At 37.7% G+C, this 20,143-nt stretch overlaps 1 protein-coding gene across 1 annotated transcript in view; it reads right to left on the bottom strand.

The window, feature by feature from the left end:
• CDK14 (cyclin dependent kinase 14) overlaps positions 1-20,143 on the bottom strand; it is a 563,883-nt gene that overhangs the window by 228,591 nt on the left and 315,149 nt on the right. The window contains exon 9 of the mRNA XM_077766835.1: positions 3,655-3,775. Coding sequence (XP_077622961.1) covers positions 3,655-3,775 — 121 coding nt within the window. The remainder of the gene's footprint in view (positions 1-3,654; positions 3,776-20,143) is intronic.

The following is a 20,143-nucleotide window of genomic DNA, read 5'->3' as shown; positions in this document are numbered from 1 at the left end:
CTGAGATACGATTACTTGTTAGCTACATTAGTCACCTTTTGTTAAAAATTAATCCCTTTAGGGGCGCCTGGGTGGCTTAGTNAAAAAAAAATTAATCCCTTTAAATAATCCCAGGTGACCTTCCACTTTAGAAAACAAAGGCCAATCTAAACATATTTATGAGCTTCTATAAAGAAACAGAAAGCTTATGTAGAGCAATGACCTCGACGGCTACAGCAGAACTCCCTGACAGTGGAGGAACTACACAGATAAGCTGCTTTTCACATTTGCAATTCTCATAATGTGTTTTATGGTTTAGAAGCTTAAGGATGATTTCCTATGCCTTGACTTTCAAAGAGTGATAAAATCCAAGAATTAAGACAAGTTATATATGAGACAATGTCTAGTTTGATTCCTCTGCCTAAATCCTCCTTCATGGAGGGAGATAAAGGTATCAAAACCTGTATTTCCTGCTTAGTTATGGAATTGCACAGTATATTTATACCTTACCACAGTGCTGGAGACTTAGAGCAGTAAATCATAACATGGCGAGCTCTGATTTTCTGTCACTTGCTGACAATGTTAATGCGTAAGTGTCTTCATTAATATTTTTATTGCCTGCAGCTATTTAAACAGAAAACTGGAAAATGTAACACTGTGTAGGGATCGTTAGTTTTTAGTTACTGCCCTACTGCCCCAGGATGGTAAATGAACTGGAAAAATCGCCTGAACCCACTACCACCTGCCTCCCCGCTATTGTTCACGAATTCATATTTGCACTTCTCTTTGGCGCAGCTGAGCCATGACTCAATTACAGTCCCATTTCCAGGTCTGTGACTACCCGGCATCGATGGCATTGATTATGCAAAAATCAGTGCCCTGTGAACTTCTCTTTAACTGGAAAAATATACACACTTTATTGGGCTTACAGGATAATAACAAAATGGCTTTTAGAAAATGGCTTGGCATGAAATCAGAGTCAGAATGACAGGCATAGCATAGACACAGCTCTGATTTTAGGGCTTGAAAATGAAAAGCCAATAAGCATGGGAGCTGCTCAAATACAACACATTTACTATTTGGTTTTGGCAATGAATAATCTTGGCATGCAGACAAAAGGGCATTTGGGGTCTTCTACTTTGTATCAGTTTTCCTCCCTTCCACTTAAATAACAGTCTTCTTCTTATGCTTCATTATGTCTCTGTTTAAAGCAAATTAGTAGAAAGCACCCAAGCCTTCCTCACGAGGATGAACACATGCACATGCAGACACACGTGAAAGAAAAAAAGGGTGGGTGCCGCCCCAGGTTGGGGCACAGACTAGAAGTCAAATACTACATATCAGAAACAGACACATTAGCAAGTCATGATCCATGTGGTCTTTGTATGTTAAAGAGCACTTTTAAAGGTTTGGAAAAAATTAGCCACCAGTGTATAAAAAACAGCTCTTCCATTTATGAGGGTAGAGACTTAACTGAACTGCCAAGCACTAAGACAAGACTGGCCCCAAGCCACAAATATTTCCAAACTGTGTTCTATTAGTAGAGTCCTTAACTGACCTCACTGAAAGACAACTTAGAATATTCATATTTGAAAGAGAGAAAAATACTCTGTAACTTAAGAATATCAACCAAAGCTTACTTATATATCCAACTCCCAAATGTGAGGCAAGAAGGAGGAAGGGAATGAGAAAGTTAGTAACTGATATCCTGATGTATTAATCGACCTTTATTTCCAACCTTTTCCTCCACTACCACTAACAATCAAAGTATGTATTTTGCCCAAACCCCGGCCTAGCCGTGGGGGAAAAAATAATTGTGTAAACAACTGTCAAAAAAAATTATTGTGATGAAAAAATGAATTAGCTCAGCTCCTTAGTGATAAATGGTCACCTTTATTCTCTGGGTTTTGGAATATGCATAACAATGGTATTAGATTTATTATAAGGCATTATAAAGTTTATGATAATAGATTTTAGGCGGTCTGATGACCTAGATTCTTTTATTGCTCTATTGAAAGCTGCAGATCTACACCCCATAAAAATAAATATATCCATGTGTACGCAAAATGTTGCATATATTTTCAATGGCTTCACAGATCTTGATATCCTGTTTCTGCAGGGGGTTGGGGGGATGGATTTGCTGGAACCTAAATTAAGAAAATCTACACTGTGCCCTAAATCACAAGAAACTTGATTGTTTTCTCACTGTAAAATGTTTGGATCAAAAACATCAGAAAAGAAGCCAGGCAGTCTAACTTACTGAAAGCCAAGATTACTGAGGGAAGAACAGTGAAGTGCATGGCAAGAAGATAAATAACACATGCGGAAGTTTTATTGAGGTCATAAACATTATAAGGACCTGTAGCTGAATTCTGTATGTGGGGGCATAATCATTCATGGAAGATGATCTCTATGATAAAACAGCACAAGTGCTTTGTGAATTGTTTTACTTTGAACCCAACTGTGAGTCTAGAAAAGAGATTTTTCTACTAATAGAGGACATTTTCAAGTCACTAGGAAGCCTTTTCTGAGTACTAAAAATAAGATTATTCCCAGGGTGCCTGGGTGGCTCAGTCGATTAAGCATCCAGCTCCTGGTTTCAGCTCAGGTCATGATCTCATGATTCATGGGATCGAGTCCTTCGTCAGCTCTAGGCTGAGAGTGTGGAGCCTGTTTGGGATTCTTTCTCTCTCTCTCTCTCTCTCTCTCTCCCCCCCCCACCCCCTGCTCATGCTTTCTCTCAAAATAAATAAATAAATAAACTTAAAAAAAAAAAGAATATTCCCATGGGGTGCCTGGGTGGCTCAGTTGGTTAAGTGTCTGACTTCAGCTCAGGTCATGATCTCACGGTTCGTGAGTTTGAGCCCCACGTTGGGCTCTGTGCTGACTGCTCAGAGCCTGGAGCCTGCTTCGGATTCTCTGTCTCCCTCTCTCTCTTACCCTCTCTTGCTCATGCTCGCTCTCTCTCTCTCTCTCTCACATAAATAAATAAAACATTAAAAAAAAGAATATTCCCTTATTTGATTATTTGATTTAGATCACACTGGATTGGGAACTCATTATACTTTATAATTAATAATAACTATCCATTAAAACTTGTTAGTCTTGGGCTTCCTAAACAGGTTTTTAAGTTTTGTTAAACCTCCATGTAAAACTGAGACTCTATTGAAATTAAACTTACTGTGATATTTTTAAAAAGTAATTGTTTTATTTCCTTTTGGGTTATTTGTACCCAGCTTTCAAGAGTTTACTGCACAAAATTTTGTGCCTAACAGTTCCACCAAAATTTTCAGATCACTTAATTTGAGCTTTGTTGTTGAATTTAAACATGTTTCCTACTACTCCCAACCCGTACTGCTGTTTGGAGGTATATACCTCCTTGTTATAAAACAGAGCTACAAATTGAGACCCTTAGGTAGAAAAATCATTGTCCTGACAGTAAAATACTTCCGCCCCTGTCCATCAAGAACCATTACCAGATGTCATGTGCAAGAGAGCCTCTGATTAGAGAACATTCTCAATCATCCCTTAAAAAAAAATCCAGCAATACTGCCACACACAGGCAAACACTGCTGCACCATTAATCTTCATTCAAACTGTTAGAATGTTTGTCTGGGCATGGCCCAGACCAGGCATTACAGAGAGATTAGCTAGAGTAAATCTTCCATTTCTCACCACATGTCAAGGCAGGTGGAATATTCCGTCGATCCCAGGAGGACATCTGGAGGTCTGTACCACAAGGTAACCACTTCATTGGAGTATGTGTGGCTAGGGACAGATTTTGCTCTTGCAAGACCTGTGGAATACAGGAAGCATAAAGAAGTTTAATAGGCACTAATAGAAAAAGGGAATTTAAATTTGAATGTTCACAGTTTTAAAAGGTCAAAAATGACATTGTAATACAGAATCACAAATGCAATGTCAAGATTACTAGAAAGGCTGGGGAAAGTATATTATGTTTTACCTGTTTCAAATAATGCTACTAATCGATAAATCAATTATTTTTCCTACTAAAGCATCATAAATCTGATATAATCTCAGGGGAGTAAACAAATGATTATAAATGATTAGATATATTACACAGAAGCTTAGAAATCTCCTGGACTTTCCAAAGAATGTTCTATGGAATTCTAGTTCTGAGAATTGCAAGTATTATGAAAAAAGATTCCAAGGTCAAATCATTTTGGGAAAAGATGGCTTAACAAGTTAAAACAGGTCTTCAAGTTGTATGACTTCTCAATGCTTTTAATTATGCTAATGTGTATTGTGAATCTGAAAGAAGAGAATATGATGCTTTTCTCAAACAGCTTTTCCAAAACTTCTTTTTCTTTCAGTGTTCGATTAAACACTCCCTGGGAAATGTTTATTCAGGAAGCTCATTTGAAAACCACCTAAATAAATAATTATAAAGGAACAGTTAAATATGAAACATTAGAATGACGAGATACCATATAATAAATTAAAATGTTTTCTAAGAATTTAAAAATGGAGAAAATGGTCACAGTAATATGTTGTGCTATATTATGTACATTTTGACTTCATAACCATAAGGGCTTTAGCATAGAAAAAAAAGGCAGAAAATATTTGAGTGTTTTCAGTGGTTAGCTCTGGAAAATAGGATTATTCAGTTTTGTTCTTCACTTAATATATTCTTCTCAAAAATTTTCCCCAAGTTTTCTACAATAAATATATAATCCCTTTTAAAAACCACAAAATCTATAAATGGTCTTCTTTAAAAGAAAACAAAATCTGTGTGATAGCTTTCTATCTGAGTACATTCATTAATGACAATTGAAAAGCATTATCAGTGCTCAAAGCATATATATGATTTTTACAATAAATGTACCATAAAAGATTCATTTCAATGTTCTATTTAAATTTTTATGTAGTACTTAGGAACATGATTTTTTCCTATTTATTAATTACTTGAAAGTCCCTTTACTGTATTATATGAAAATGTTAAAATTAAGAGGACAGCTGATGAAACAATTTCCAATTAATTCAACTCCGGTCACAGTAACTCAAGTTTTTCTATAACACAGGTTTTACAATAAACTAGTATATTATAAATTGGTTCATATTTGTAAGTATCCCATATCAAAATGTGTAAACTAATACACAAACACACATATTTATATATGGGCCCCAACTTTTCTAAACATGAATGGAACTATTTTTAATAACAGTTTTCCATAATAACCTCTACTTCTTTTTTCTGCAAAGTTTGATCTATCTCAATTCATGTAAAACTGAACGACACATAGGACAATCAGGATGGTAAAGTGTTTCTAAAATTTAATAATCCCATCATTAGATTTAGTTCCTCAAATTAGCATGTATACACACACCAAAGAGCTACGTACAAGTCCTGAAATAGGTTTTGACTCGTTCCATGTGCTCTTGTCAAATGAACTGGGATGCCAAAAACATTCAGGCTGGATTCCCTTGGTTTTTCTGAGGCCCTGTTGACAGAAAGCTAGGCTAGAGGGATAGGGGAATGAAAAAATCTGAGCTACTCTTTGACAGCTCAGAAGACCAGGCTAGTTATAGAAAATTGTGATATTTCCCATTTCAAAGAGAGAACAAAAACCTCAAAATAACCTATGCAATTTCAGGTCCATTATGTTCACTCTGAATATAAGTTTGTAAAACTGGTTAAATATGTCTGAAAAATATAAAATGAAAAAATTCTTTGTTTCCATTATTGTCCTCCTTTCCACATGTTTATTAGGTCAAGGACTACCCAAACACCATTCACATGGGTCACATAACTTCCCAAATAAGGAGTGACAATGAATTTGCAGTATCTAACTTTTCAATGTATTAAGATAGTTTCTTAAAATGGTTTGCATGTTAATGTGTCATATTGAAGAATGCTACTCTATTTTTAAGATACACTCTTCTGCACTGCTTGAGAAAAACTTTTCTATCATCTCACTCTGATATAGTCAATTAAGACATTTTCCTGTAGAAGGTGTCCTGTATATTGATAAACAAAAGGCTTTAACCCTAAAAATATGTCTGTTCAGTTAAAAAGATAAGTAAATCCCGAAGTTTTTCAGGGAGGGAGCAAATTATTAAAACAATGAATAAAAAAAAGTATACCTTGAAGTAGGAATATATAACTACATTGTTAATACATATTTTTGGTAAAGATATTGCTATGTACTTACAGTCATGAATCAAAACACGCTTACTCATGCAGAATTTATTAAACCACATCCTCCAGCTGAAGGAAGACTGTAGGACAGGATTAATTAGCACAGCATGTGTGAAAGCTTTCTTTCCCTGTTCCTTGTCAGTTGCTATGGTTACACTACAGGAAGAGAGCTACACTACCTTTAAAAAGGATGAAGTTCATGGGTTATTTTCAAAACTTTTTATATTAATGTTTAGTTTGAATTAAGAGTCAAAAAGAAAAGTGAAATGCTAAACAGATGAGTACATGTTATTTGCACACTGCCACTTTGAGAATGTGCATCAGAAAGGGGGCATCTAAAATGGTTTACATAACAATTCATAGCATCCCACTTTAAGATGTTACCATTTCTAACTCATGAAAAACCCTAGGGTGGAGTAAAAAGAAAATCCTGTTATTTAAGTCCTATTGTCCATTATCCAAAGTTAGGCAATCTTAAATACTACCTAGCACAGAAGAATCTTAGATTTCCGGAAGAGTGAAGAAGCTTTGCATTTAATGTCCTACCCAACGAAAGAATTCCTTTACATCTCTATGATTATCCAACATCTGCCGCCACCCTGAGCCTCGTTCTCCTTTCTGGGACGGACATGAATAAATCATGTGACGATGCTTCCAACATTTGTGGCAAACAAACCAGTTGTTCAGTATCAACCAATAGACACTCATCTGACCTTATCTGCAGTGGACCTTGTTGGCCACTCCCTTTTAAATTTACTCATTTGACTTTTCAGATAGAGAAAAGTTAACAAGAGTGTCTTGTTCTCTGTCTGGGATCTTTCCCCCATATGCCCTTAACTGCTTGTTTTGTCTACAGTTACATAGTCAAACCAATGCTTTCTTAAATGTATGAAGGTAACTGTGGCTAATGCCATGTTATAACATCATCTCCAGGTGATTTCTCACAAGATTTTATCTGCAGCTCACATTTGTCCATAGGTTTCAGATCTGAGGGTATCCAGTTCCTCACTAGGCATAGGTATAAAGATACTGTACAGGTACTCAACATGACCCAACCACAAGTCCCTACTGCCAATTGCAGGGAATACGCCATGAGTCCAAAAGTAAATGCATTTCACTAGGAAACTGTTTTACGTTCCAAGAATGATTACAAAAAATTCTTTTAGCTGTACACAGATATACATTAGATGTTATATTCTATGTACAGATTTCAGTGCATCCCTTGTGCAGGCAGTATAATTGGACAAGGATTGAGTAACCTCTAATTCTATGAAGAAAACTGCTAAATCTAGAATAGGGGTACAAGGATGTTAATTGCCATGTCTCTGCTCAACTCTTTGACCAAGGAATTGAGAAATAACTGGCAACAATGACTTGTTTCTAATTATTTAGAATAACGGCAAAAGCTAGATGGACTTTCAAAAATCAGTTGAAACATGTTATAAAAGCATAGCTTGCACCATTTCCCAGAGGATGTGCCACTGTTCTGTGCTTGTCAGTAGTTTTGTTTTTATATCAGAGCAACTCCTATACGTCTCTCTCAACATAACTCATTCCCCAAACTAAACAATCAGAAAAAGAGGGTCTTGCTCTTAATCACAAAATCTATTATTCGTAGGACAGCAGCTCCTTTCTTCATGACTTGATTCCAAACAGACGTGAATAGTTGGATACTTTTTTTTACCATCTGGCAGTTAGGCTGTAAAGGGAAAGACTTCTCTATTCCATGTGCCAGTCCACAGAGTAAGGACAGAGAAAAGCTTTTATATATGTTGTTTTCTATTCCTCAGTCCTGGAAACTGGTCAGAAACTTCCTTTCTCATATAAATTTTTAATGGATTACCCTCCCTCCTAGAGGATTTATATTAATACCTTATGATGTGCTAAAGCAGTCTGAAACTTCTATACTGCTGCTCTTAGAATGTAACAATAAACAACCATCATATAAAATAAAATAAAAAAGTACTTTCTTCTGGTGTTCTCCAGAGTTCTGGCTTTAACCTCCTTCCTCTGCACCTGACAAGTTTTCCGGGGTGACCTTAGTTACCCTCAGGCTTCAGTTACTGTCTATATGCTAATGATCCCAAATAAATATCTCTAGCATCAATCTTCCCCTAAAACTTTATATCTTTATGTAAAGAAGTCCACTTAGATCTTACATAGGTATCACAAATATTTTTCCTGTCTCCAATGTCCCACCAATGGTATCTCCCCTCGTGTTCTAGAATTCACCACTGAACATCACCGTCAATTATTCACCAAAGCCAGAAGGCTTGTTTCATCATAGGCTCCTTTCATTTACAAAATTACAGAATTCAGTGGATTTTACGTTAGAATTTCCCTTTTCTTCTTCCTCCTTCTTAGGTCCTCCTCATCTTTTGCTGGGTTGTTACACTAACTGCAAGTCTGTCCATTATCAATTTCAAAACACTTTCTAGACAATAAAAAACCCCTACATTTGTTGAAATAATTTAATTGAAAGTTGCAATTTGTTTGGAATACTCTTCAATGAAACACATAATAAAAGATTTCAAAGCCCAATCTTCCCCTATAAGCACTATGAAAGGTGGACATCCTCCAATCCCCTTGCTCATTTTTGCCATCATAAGAAGCACAAAATGTGGGTATTTGAGGTTATTTGCAAACATTTAATATCACCTGGTATTATTTAAAGTGGAAAGAAAGTTTTGAGATTACAATTATAATATCCTTTTCCTTTCTTTGATGATATATCTTTGTTTTCCTTTCTGTCCAGATTTCTATTTTAACAGAAGCTAGTCTTTGCAGGATTCCAAAATCCCTTAAGAATGTTTTGATTGGCATCTGTTAGAGTTTTTCAACTGAATAGGAGTAATCTTTGAAAATAAATTCTAATAAAATGAAATTAAGTCCAGAAGCCATTTAACATGTTAATGCAGCATGTTAATGCAGCATTTTATTTTAATCTGATTTTATTTAATTATCTTTGAATTTTTAAAGCTAATGAATTATGCCTAATTGCTATCNCGAACCGCGAGATCATGACTTAAGCGAAAGTCGGACGCTTAACCGACTAAGCCACCCAGGCTCCCCATTTTTTTTTTTTTAATTTTTATTTAAGTTAGTTAACATACAATGTAACCTTGGTTTCAGGAACAGAACCCAGTGATTCATCTCTCAATATGACACCCAGCGCGAATCCCTATCTAAGTGCTCTCCTTAATGCCCACCGCCCATTTAACACAATCCCCTACCCATCTCCACTCCAGGAACCTCAGTTTATTCTCTGTATTTAAGAGTCTCTTATGGTTTACCTCCCTCTCTGTTTTTATCTCATTTTATCTTCCCCTATGTTCATCTGCTGTGTTTCTTAAATTCCACATATGAGTGAAATCATATATCTTTCTCTGACTTATTTCACTTAGAATAATACATTAGTTCCATCCACGTTGTTGAAAATAGCAAGATTTCATTTTTTTGATCATCCAGTAGTATTCAATTGCATATATTTTTATGTATCACATGTTCTTTGTCTATTCAACAGTCGATAGACATTTGAGCTCTTTCCATAATCTGGCTATTATTGACGGCGCTACAATAAACATTAGGGTGTATTTGTCCCTTGAAAACAGCATTTTTGTATCCTTTGGATAAATACCTCAAAGACATGTATAGTAAGAAGTTTCTGTGGCCGAGGTCAGAGGTTGCTGTCTGTTTTCTCCTGTAGGATTTTAATGGTTTCTTATCTCAAATTTAGATCTTTCATCCATTTTGAATTATTTTTGTGTAAGGTATAAGAAACTGGTCGAGGTTCATTTTTCTGCATGTTGCTGTCTAGTTTTCCCAGCACCATTTGTTAAAGAGACTGTCTTTTTTCCATTGGATGCTCTTTCCTGTTTGTTGAAGATTAGTCGGCCATTGAGTTTTGGGTCCATTTCTGGGTTCTCTATTCTATTCCATTGATCTATGTGTCTGTTTTTATGCCAGTACCATACTGTCTTGATGATTACAGCTTTGTAATATAGTTTGAAGTCTGGAATTATGATGTCTCCAGTTTTGGTTTTCTTTTTCAACAGTACTTTGGTTATTTGGGGTCTTTTCTGGTTCCATACAAATTTTAGGATTGTTTGTTCTACCTCTGCAAAGAATGATGGGGTTATTTTGATAGGGATTGCACTGAATGTATAGATTGTTTTGGGTAGTATCTATATACTGAAAAGTATAGAAAGCTTATAAAGAGATTGAAGTAGATACAAATAAATGAAAAACATTCCATGCTCATGAATTGGAAGAACAAATATTGTTAAAATATAGATACTACCCAAAGCTACCTTTCATTTTAAATATGATCATACCATTTTAATATAGACATTCTGAACAAGAAAGAAAATATTCAAATAATTAAATTTCACATACAGGAGAATTTTATTTTCTGTTTTATATAGAAGATAAAAACAATATACTGCTCTGGGCAATTCTGCTTTAAATGAAACCAATAGATGTGATGATGGTAAGACCAATCAGTCAGAATCCTTTGGCTGACTACCATATGAGAAATACACTATTGTTGTCCAAGCATTAGCCTGCATATTGTAAGACATATGAAATGAAAAACTAAGTGCTTTATAGTGGTTCTGACACTAACTAGCTTTGTCTCCTTGATTAAGTCACTTAAGCTCTCTTGCTACGTTATGTATAAAATAAATGGGCTGAGATCAGATTCCTCAAGCACCCATAAGCTGGCCACCTGTCTTTGTAAATAAATTTTGCCAGAACACAGATGTACCCATTCATTCAATGTCATCTGTTCCTGTTTTTGTGCTCAACATCATAGCTGAGTATTTTGCAAAAACTATGACCCATAGGCTACATTTAGTATCTGGTCCTTTAAAAAAAAGTCTGCTGACCCATGGGTCAGACTAAAGCAACTTTGAGTCCATCCAAGTACTAAAACTCAGTGATTCTAACGAAGTATTACTAAAAACCTTGTTCATTAAATGTGTGATGATCATATAAGCTCAAGTTCTTAAAAAGGCTTTCAAGTAAATAATTTCACCTCAGTGATCCTCTCCCACTGCATCTGCATTACCAGAGGATGCAAAGTTATTTCCTGTATAGTGGATCATCACTGTCAGAGCTCAGTGCCATACATTCCGTAATCTAGCTTCTGCTTCTCATTTTGTGAGACTCATAGTTACTGTTCCGATGCTAGATGACAATACAATATATAAAATGAATTTCATAATCTGACTAAATTGGCAATTTTGATGAATCTCTGGATCCATGCTGATTTTTTTCCCAATAAACTAAAGGTAAAACATACTAAGTTCATCATAAGAATATCAGTTTTTAATCAAGACATAGTACTGAGAACTATTAGGTCATTTGGTTTTATATATATGTATTAATATATAACCCAAAAATGATACGTGTATGCACTGGTATGTGTTAAAGATTATTAAATAATCACAACTATAACTAAGTCAAGTTAGGTAAAAAATAATTATGATTTTATGCCAGATGTACCCTTTGTGCTTTATTAGAAGGCAATATATAAAGATAATATTATCACACATACATAGCATTTAAAATAACAATATATACTCTCATTATTTTTTTAGATTTTAAGGGGAATAAGAAATTTATTGTGAGTGTTCCTCTGGAAGGCTTATGAGAAAATCATTCCCATTTCCTTCCTAAAACATCTAAAATTTTTGTAAAAGTCAGGGGTGACAGTAACGCAGTGTTTTTACCTGGTCTTACTAATGATAATATTAAGATATAAAAAAAAAAATCAGTGAATATGCTACTGCTTATAACAGAGGCAAACCTGATGAGAATTTAATGAGAAGTTACAATCTGTTAGGTTTTTAGATATATGATCTCATTTACTCTTTACAACAACCTAGAAGGAAGCATGATTATTAGTATCCTAATTTAACAGAAAGGAAACCAATTTACCCCAGGTCACACAGTAATAAGTGACCATACCAGGATGTGAGTACAGCCAGTGCCACTGTGTCCCCAGAAAGAATGGGCTACATCTAGATGGAGTGGCATAGACTGAGTGACTCCCAAGTCCAGAGTGGCGACAGGTCAGCCTGCTGGGAAAGGAACAGCAGCAGCGTGAGGACAGGAAAGAGAAGTGAGGAGAAAACACACACCAGTTTTACTGGAAAGAGGTTCCAAAAATATGAGTAAATGAGAGAAAATGGCCAGTATTGTGTAGGAAGCCTGAGAGAACAATCACAGAATAGGCCCTCCAGGAAAAGAGACCTTTGATAAGGAAGTACTTCAGAGAAATGCTCAGACACCTTCAGTTAAGTTCTGATTGCTGGAATTCTGATTCTAATTGCTAGAATGAGAGCAGCTCTCACCTGCTGCTTTGTCTGTTTTAAAGTGGAAAGTGGCATGGGGGCTCCTGGGTGGCTCAGTCGGTTAAGCATCCCACTTTGGCTCAGTTAATGATCTCACAGTTCGTGAGCGCAATGTCAGGCTCTGAGTCAGGCTCTGTGCTGACAGCTCAGAGCCTGGAGCCTACTTTGGATTCTGTGTTTCCCTGTTTCTCTAACCCTCCCTTGTTTGTGCCCTGTATGTCTTTCTATAACGAATAATAAACATTAAAAAAAATAATAAAGTGGAAAGTGGCAGAAAGCCGTAGCCACAGAAGTGGAGCAGTTAGCCAGAAACTGTGATAACTTAGAGAAGAAGAGCTTAAAAAAAAAAAAAAAAAAAAAAGTGATGTGAGCAGGGCTATTTATCTTGGAGGGTTCTGAGGGTCCCACCTTTTCTTCCTAGAAGTCTCTAACGTGGATGTGGTTAAAGCTAATCTGTAGGATATGTAATGACACAAGAAAAGGCTCTTCTGAAGTATCCTTACTGACATGGGTTTTTTTTTTTAACTGAGAGGTTTTCATATGTTTACAGCAATAAGTGTCAAAAATGAATCAGTTTGAATTAATGGGGCAATGATTGAGCCAATTTAAGGTAAAAACGTTTTGGATCATACAGAATATATATATTTTTTTACTTTACGGTTGCTGCCCAATTTTTGTGAACTATTTTCTCCTGTGCATTTGTTTTTTTCTTTTCTCTTTATAGTATTTGAGCAGAGGTCAAGTTATATATTGGGGTTATATATAATCCACACTATACACAATATAGGATTACAGACAGAAGAAAACATCTACTAAGAGACATGCACCTTTTGACTTTATTTTGATGATTCTAAAACATGTTCTGTGATACCTGGTGACAAGTTGGTTGCCATGTAATTGGAGTTGGGTGTCACTACTACAGTAAATAAACTTCAAATCTCTATAAGAGGGTATATGGAGCATCTGGGGAATATTTTCAAAGATACATTAATTCCATGAAATAAATATGTTTCACAATCACTGCAGAGATAAGTCATAGAGCTTTAGTGCTGGAAAGGACCTAAGACAGTCTGTACCTTCTATAATATTATCTTTTCTTTTTTTTGAGAGAGAGAAAGCAGGGGAAGGGCAGAGGTAGAGGGATAAGGGAGAAAGAATCTTACACAAGCTCCACACAAGGTGGAACTCAACCAATGTCAACCTCACAATCATGAAATCATGACCTGAGTCAAAATCTAGAGTCAGATGCTTAACTGACTGAGCGACTCAGGCATCCCATTGTTTTCACCTCTTATGAGGAAGAAACTGAGGTCCTCAGTTCTGTCCACTCAGCCTCCACTGCATCAAATCCATCTCCTTCTTTCCGTCCTCACTGATGTTGACTGGCACTTTAGTTCCTCAAACCTGCCCTTCTGGGCCTTGAATCTACAAAAGAGCTCCTAACTGGTCATGGAGCCAGCCCGTTTGTCCATCCTATTCGTTTTCCCTAGTCTGAGGAAGAGGCATTTCTTTGTAGTGTGTAAGAGCTCCATCCATTGCGGTCAGGTGGGATCACCATATACATGCTATGTGATTTGGGGTAAATGGCTTAACCTAGCTGAGTTTCAGCTGTTTCCTCCATGAAATCCACGCAGTAACTCTGATGGATGTCGTCCATTTACCTCTCCTGATGCATTCTCCCCAGCATCCACTTTCTATGCTTCCCAGGAGCTGACCTTAATGTAATTACAGAATTCTTGGCCCCCAGATTTCAAATTTGGTTTGACCAGTGGGAAACCCAATGATCAAAGATCAGAGGATCAGAGGGAAGGAAAACAGCAAGATTAGTGTGTCTGTCTGTATGCCCCCTTACCCCCTAAGTTCATTCCCAGCTTGACAGGTAAATGGCAATGGCTAAGTTCTCCCTTGAAAAGCTACTGCTCTTGCTCCAGAATCATTTTCTCTCTTAATCCCTCGGGGGAGTAGTGGTAAAGGCTCCGCACTACTGCTAGCCTAGAGGGGTTTCACATCTTTAATCCTGCCCGCAGTTTCATAAATAGTGCCTGTACCAGACTCTCCTCCATCACTCCAACTGAGCTGCCCTTTGTTCCTCTCTAGGATCCCTGATATAATGACCATACCTAACTCAGGGTATTTGTGTGAATTACATGAGAAATGCATGGAAAATGCTTCACAGTGCACTTGGTCCATAGTAACACTCAGAATTTACTGGTCATCACTATTAACTAAAACACCATCCAATCTGTCACTTCTCTGCTGAAGAGCTTAATGGATTCTCTGGGCTTTATCCTGAATGTCCAAAATACAAAGAACACCCTTACTATAACTCCAGCCTTGCTTCTTCCCATTGCTTCTTTTTTATGCTGTAGCCAAACTGCCTGTAATTATCTACTTTCACATCAGTTTCTTTGCACCACATGGTCTCATAGCTTGGAATACCAAACTCAGCTGATGAACTCCTACATGTCCTTCAAAACTATACTCTGGCCAAGTCCTCCAGCAGCTTCCCCGACTTGCCCTCCCCTCCCTTGTCCAGGTAATGGTAATGAGCCTTCCTCTTCTCTGACTGACTGAAATGCTGAGTTTTCCTGGACTTCCCAAGTCATTCATTTCCATGTCAGACCCCATATGCCCTACATCAGACTGCAGTTTGTACGAAGGAAAGTACATGGTTCATTTTTTTTGTATTTATTTATATATATATATATATANGGGGCTGCCCCAGTTTACATTCCCACCAACAGTGTAGGAGGGTGCCCATTTCTCCGGATCCTTGCCAGCCATCTAGATAACAATCATGGTTCATTTGTCTATCACCAGCTCCCGGCATGGTGTCTGGCACACAATGAGTCTATTGTTGGACTGACATATATGGTGGGACCAACCTCCTAGCCACAAACCCGAGATGGTGTTCCTATAGCAGGTGGCATATGTATATCATCCTGACCAACAGGAAGAAAGACCCAACCTATTTGATCCAGAGTACCTCATCTTTTAACTGTTCTATACCTTGAGACTTTTTGTCAGATCTCAATAGAAAATCTGTCCCCGGATTTTAAAATGTTTGAAAATATAATGTGAGTGGGGCAGCTGGGTGGCTCAGTCAGTTACATGTCCGACTCCTGGTTTCGGCTCAGGTCATGATCGCACAGTTCGGGAGTTCAAGCCCAATATCGGACTCTGTGCTGAGGGCATGGGGCCTTCCTGGCATTCTCTCACTGCCTCTCTCTCTCTCTCTGCCCCTCCCCCACTCACATACATGCATTCTCTCTCTCTCTCTCAAAAATAAACATTTAAAAAAATAAAATGCTAATATGAGTAAAAGTGAATTACATAATTGTTCATGATCCTTTTTTTGGTTGTTATTAAAAAGTAAACCCAAAATATACATAAAATTCTTTAATTCCTTTATAATGCTTGAATCTGTATTAAATACAAAAACAAAGACATGGCATACCTAAGGCTATTGATATACAAGCTACTGGTTTGTAATAATATAAGTGATGGATATACTTCTCTAACCAAGCCCATGATTTCTCAAACTTTAATATATTTAAAATTTAGATACATAAAACCACAGGAATTAATCAATCTCTCCTCTAAATTTTTATATGACATGTCATTCTCCATTTATCTCACTTGGCAGTAAGTATATAAAACTATTTTATTCAAGTTTTTATCTCTATGTTTATGTCTCCATCTATCTTATAAGTTCTCTATGAGTGAGATTCATTTCTTACAATTGCCCCTTTCCATAATACCACTCTGCACCCTTCTGCATGCTGACATAACCCCACATCTTCTGTAAAATACTGTACTTAAACAAAACTAGGTCTGTCTAAAGCACATTTGGACAGGGAATCAATTTGCCTCTGCTTACGATGATCCCAGACAACGAACTGAAGGACTCAGATGTACCAAGCCAGCTTGGAGCCCAACTACAACACCAGGCTTCTCTGATTCTGGATGGCACCCTCAATGCCTCTCAAAGACTTAATTTAAGCACAGAAAGAGGTGTGCCCAGACCTGAGAGTTTCTTTAAAAAAAAAACCTTGATGAGCAGAAGTACAAAAACACTCATTTCAAAGCTTCCAGCTGTTCAGTTTCTCTAAAAGAAGAGGCCTGAATTTACCTTTGAGGCTGAATGTGCCTTTATTCTAAGAAAACCAACTTAATCGCAATTTCTGTTACATAAATGTAAAGCAGGTCCCTATCTACTATTCTGAGGTAAGCAGTGAAATTAACCTGGATCTTGATGTTTCAAACAGAGCAAAGGGTTTAATGTAAACTGGACGCATGTTTTGGCAAAGATAGTGGGTTTCTGAGGCTCTGTGGTTTCTTTGAGGAAGATGTTTGCTGCCTCAAGGAACACAGAGATAACACAACAATGCCCCCCCCACCATTCTCAATTAGCAGTTTTCAGGAACCCAGAGGACTGAAGAAAGGGGATGTGGTGAGATACAGTAACATTTAAGCCTAATGCCACCATGGGCATTGACATTGGAGTGTTGGTATTGTTTTGGAATAATATTAAGTTTGTTTTAATGTTTATTGGGACTGCAGGCCTCAGTACCAATCCTGTGGCTAGTATATGGAAGGTGGACCCCAAGATCTGAAATTAGACCTACCAGGTGCCTCAGATTATCACAAGTCGGGAACTTCTTCTTTCTGGAGGCTGGGCGCCTGATTTTCCAGGTAGCATTCCTGGGTACACTCACTTTGGGGAAAGAAAAGCCAGTCTTAGGCAGAGAGAGATGAGAGGATAAACAGGGAGTGGACCCTTTGTCCCTACCCTGAGGAGGGGCCTTTAGGTTCTGAGGGGAGAACTTTAAACAGAAGCAAGCGGTTCCCCTTCCCTACCCAGGCCCTGCCCTTCCCCAGATGCTCAACTTTCATCAAGTCTTGTTGGAGATGACAGCCTGATGTTGGCTGTACTGTAGTAGCCTACAGGAAGGGTCTACAGACCATAAAGGAGGCCAGAATGGTCACGGTCGTGCAAAATGCCAAGGAGGAGCCAACCATGACATGAGGCCATCATTAGAGGGACTTTTAGGGGGGGATCAAGAGGAAGAGTAGAGTGAAGGAAAATGAAGCACCTGTTTCAGAACAACATGATACCTGTGGCACTCAGGCAAATAAGCAGGGCCCATGCCAAGGAACTCTGATGGGTTGCGGTCATTGCTATAAAGGGACCAAAGGAAAACTAGGGGGAAGGGCACCTGGGCAGCTCAGTCGGTTAAGTGTCTGACTTCAGTTAAGGTCTTGATCTCAATTTGTGGGTTTGAGCCCTGCATCTGACTCTATGCTGACACTGCAGAGCCTGCTTGGGATTCTCTCTCTCCCTCTTTCTCTCTCTTTCTCTCTCTCTCAAAACACAAAACAAAAAGGAAGGAAGGAAGGAAGGAAGGAAGGCAGGAAGGAAGGCAGGCAGGCAGGCAGGAAGGAAGGAAGGAAGAAATCTAGGGGGAATATTCCAGGTAGAGGGCATGAAAAGTTCCAATGCCATGTGGCAGGAGCAGGCCTGGCATGTCACAGGTATGGTGAGGAGGCCCACAAGGTGGAGGGCAGAGCACTAGCATGCACTTGGTGCACCCTTACTTCCTGTCCCCTCCCACTTGACCTTCACTGCCACTTACCACCTCTAATTCTAATTCCAGCCCACCTCCAAACTCTTCCCTGAACCCAAAGTCAGAAAGTATTCCTCCTTGTCATGAACTTCCACAAGATTCAGCTCTACCTCCGATTTGTCATCTGGTACTTTACCTTTGAGCATCAATGTCACTGGAGAATGACACTAACTTATTTAAGACAGAGGCCGTGTCTCATTCTTGGAAGTCCCCAAGACCAGCACAGGACCTAGAATGTGTAATGTGTTCAGAGTTGACTGGTTGAACTAAACATGGAAATCACTGGGTATGTCTCACAAATTTCAGAGAGTGATCAATGGCACCTTTTATTCTGGGTGTTTATCCTATACACACAAAGACTTGTGTGCATGGATATTCATTGTGACACTGTTTCTAGCAAAAGACTAAAAATAACCTCGAATTCCAGAAGGAAAGTAGCTAAATAAATTATGGCAGAGCTTACAAAAGCAGCCAATGAGGCCAATAAATCTATATGTACTGCTATGGAGCCAACAATAATAAATTGTTAAGAGAAAAGGCAAAATAAAGAACAGTGGGTTTCTATGCATTATTTGCATCAAAAAATATGTGCTTACCCATGCGTATTCTATCTCAGAAAAGAAACACATGAAACAGGAAAGGCAACTGCCTGTGGAGAGAGAAATCAGATAACAGGAGGGAGAAGAAGACTTAATTTTCACTCTACTTCCCTTTTGGTCTCTGAAATGTGTATTACTGTGTGCATATGTTACCTACAAAACAAACAAATACATTTGCTTTTAGAAAAGAGAAAGAAGAAGGTAAAATAAGTCCTCACCCAGCCATGTGTACGCATAGCACCCTCTTTCTGCCTCCACCCTCAGATTCTAGTGTATTTCTTTATACTTTATAATGTGAGTCCTAAAATAGTGATAGAATATAAACGACAGGCTTTCCTGATGTGGCAAGGAAACTGATGGTTGGCAGCAATGAGCTAATGACTGGGTAGAACAAGCTGAAATAAACTATTATTTAAATATTCTCAACACTACAACCAAGTTGTCTTCTAAAGCGCAGGCTTGTCTGCATAATAGTCAGTTTAGCTACAAAGACCTAGAATAAACTTGCATGAGCAATTTGAATCATCAGGCAATTCTGAAGTTTAAAAAAAAAAAATGTTCCTTGAAGGGAAATTTGCTTGCAAGTATAATACTTAAAGTAGATTTCCCTAGGCTGAAAGTGTCAAAAACTGTCCAAAGCAGCTAGGATTAATTTTTTTATTTTTATTTATTTATTTTTTTTTACAATTCATACAATGGAGTTTTCATTTCTACATCTAATTTAACCACAGGAAGCATGCTGCTTGAAATAACCAGAAATAATTCATTTAAGATCACAGGGAGATTTTCAAGAAGTTCGAACTCAGAATTAGCTACTTGACAATTTATTTATCTTCATTTGTCAGCAAACATCACACATGCTAAGTTTGAGAGGACCAAGAATGTTCCCAGAAGCCTGACACAGTTTTAAAAGAGCTGTCAGCAATACAACATAAACTCATCTTATCCTTCAAGAATTATAGACAGAAACCTTAACAGTTGAAGCACACATCCTTGTCAGAATCTGTTATATATACTTTAAATATTCCCCTCTTGTCAGTCCAAATAGCTTGTTCTTCCAGGCATTTATCTTCATCAATAAAACTTTACTTGGAATCTCTGACTGTAGCTTTAAGTTTAGAAACTATCTTTGTTTTTAAATTTTTTTTAAATTCTTATTTTTGAGAGAGAGAGAGAGAGAGAGAGGGAGAGAGAGAGAGAGAGAGTGCAAGGGGGGGGGGGACAGAGAGAGAAGGAGACAGAATCCAAAGCAGGCTCCAGGCTCTGAGCTGTCAGCACTGAGCCCAACATGGGGATCAAACTCATGCACCGTGAGATCATGACCTGAGCCGGTCAGATGTTGAATTGACTGAGCCACCCAGGTGCCCTTAAATTTAGAAACTATCTCCAAACCAAATTTGAGTTCCAGAATCATCAGCTGCT

The sequence above is a fragment of the Crocuta crocuta genome, unplaced genomic scaffold (genome assembly GCF_008692635.1).
Source record: "Crocuta crocuta isolate KB4526 unplaced genomic scaffold, BGI_CrCroc_1.0 scaffold165, whole genome shotgun sequence".
NCBI classification, from domain to species: domain Eukaryota; kingdom Metazoa; phylum Chordata; class Mammalia; order Carnivora; family Hyaenidae; genus Crocuta; species Crocuta crocuta.
The sequence above is the reverse complement of the archived record's forward strand: the minus strand, read 5'-3'. Positions and strand labels throughout refer to the sequence as shown.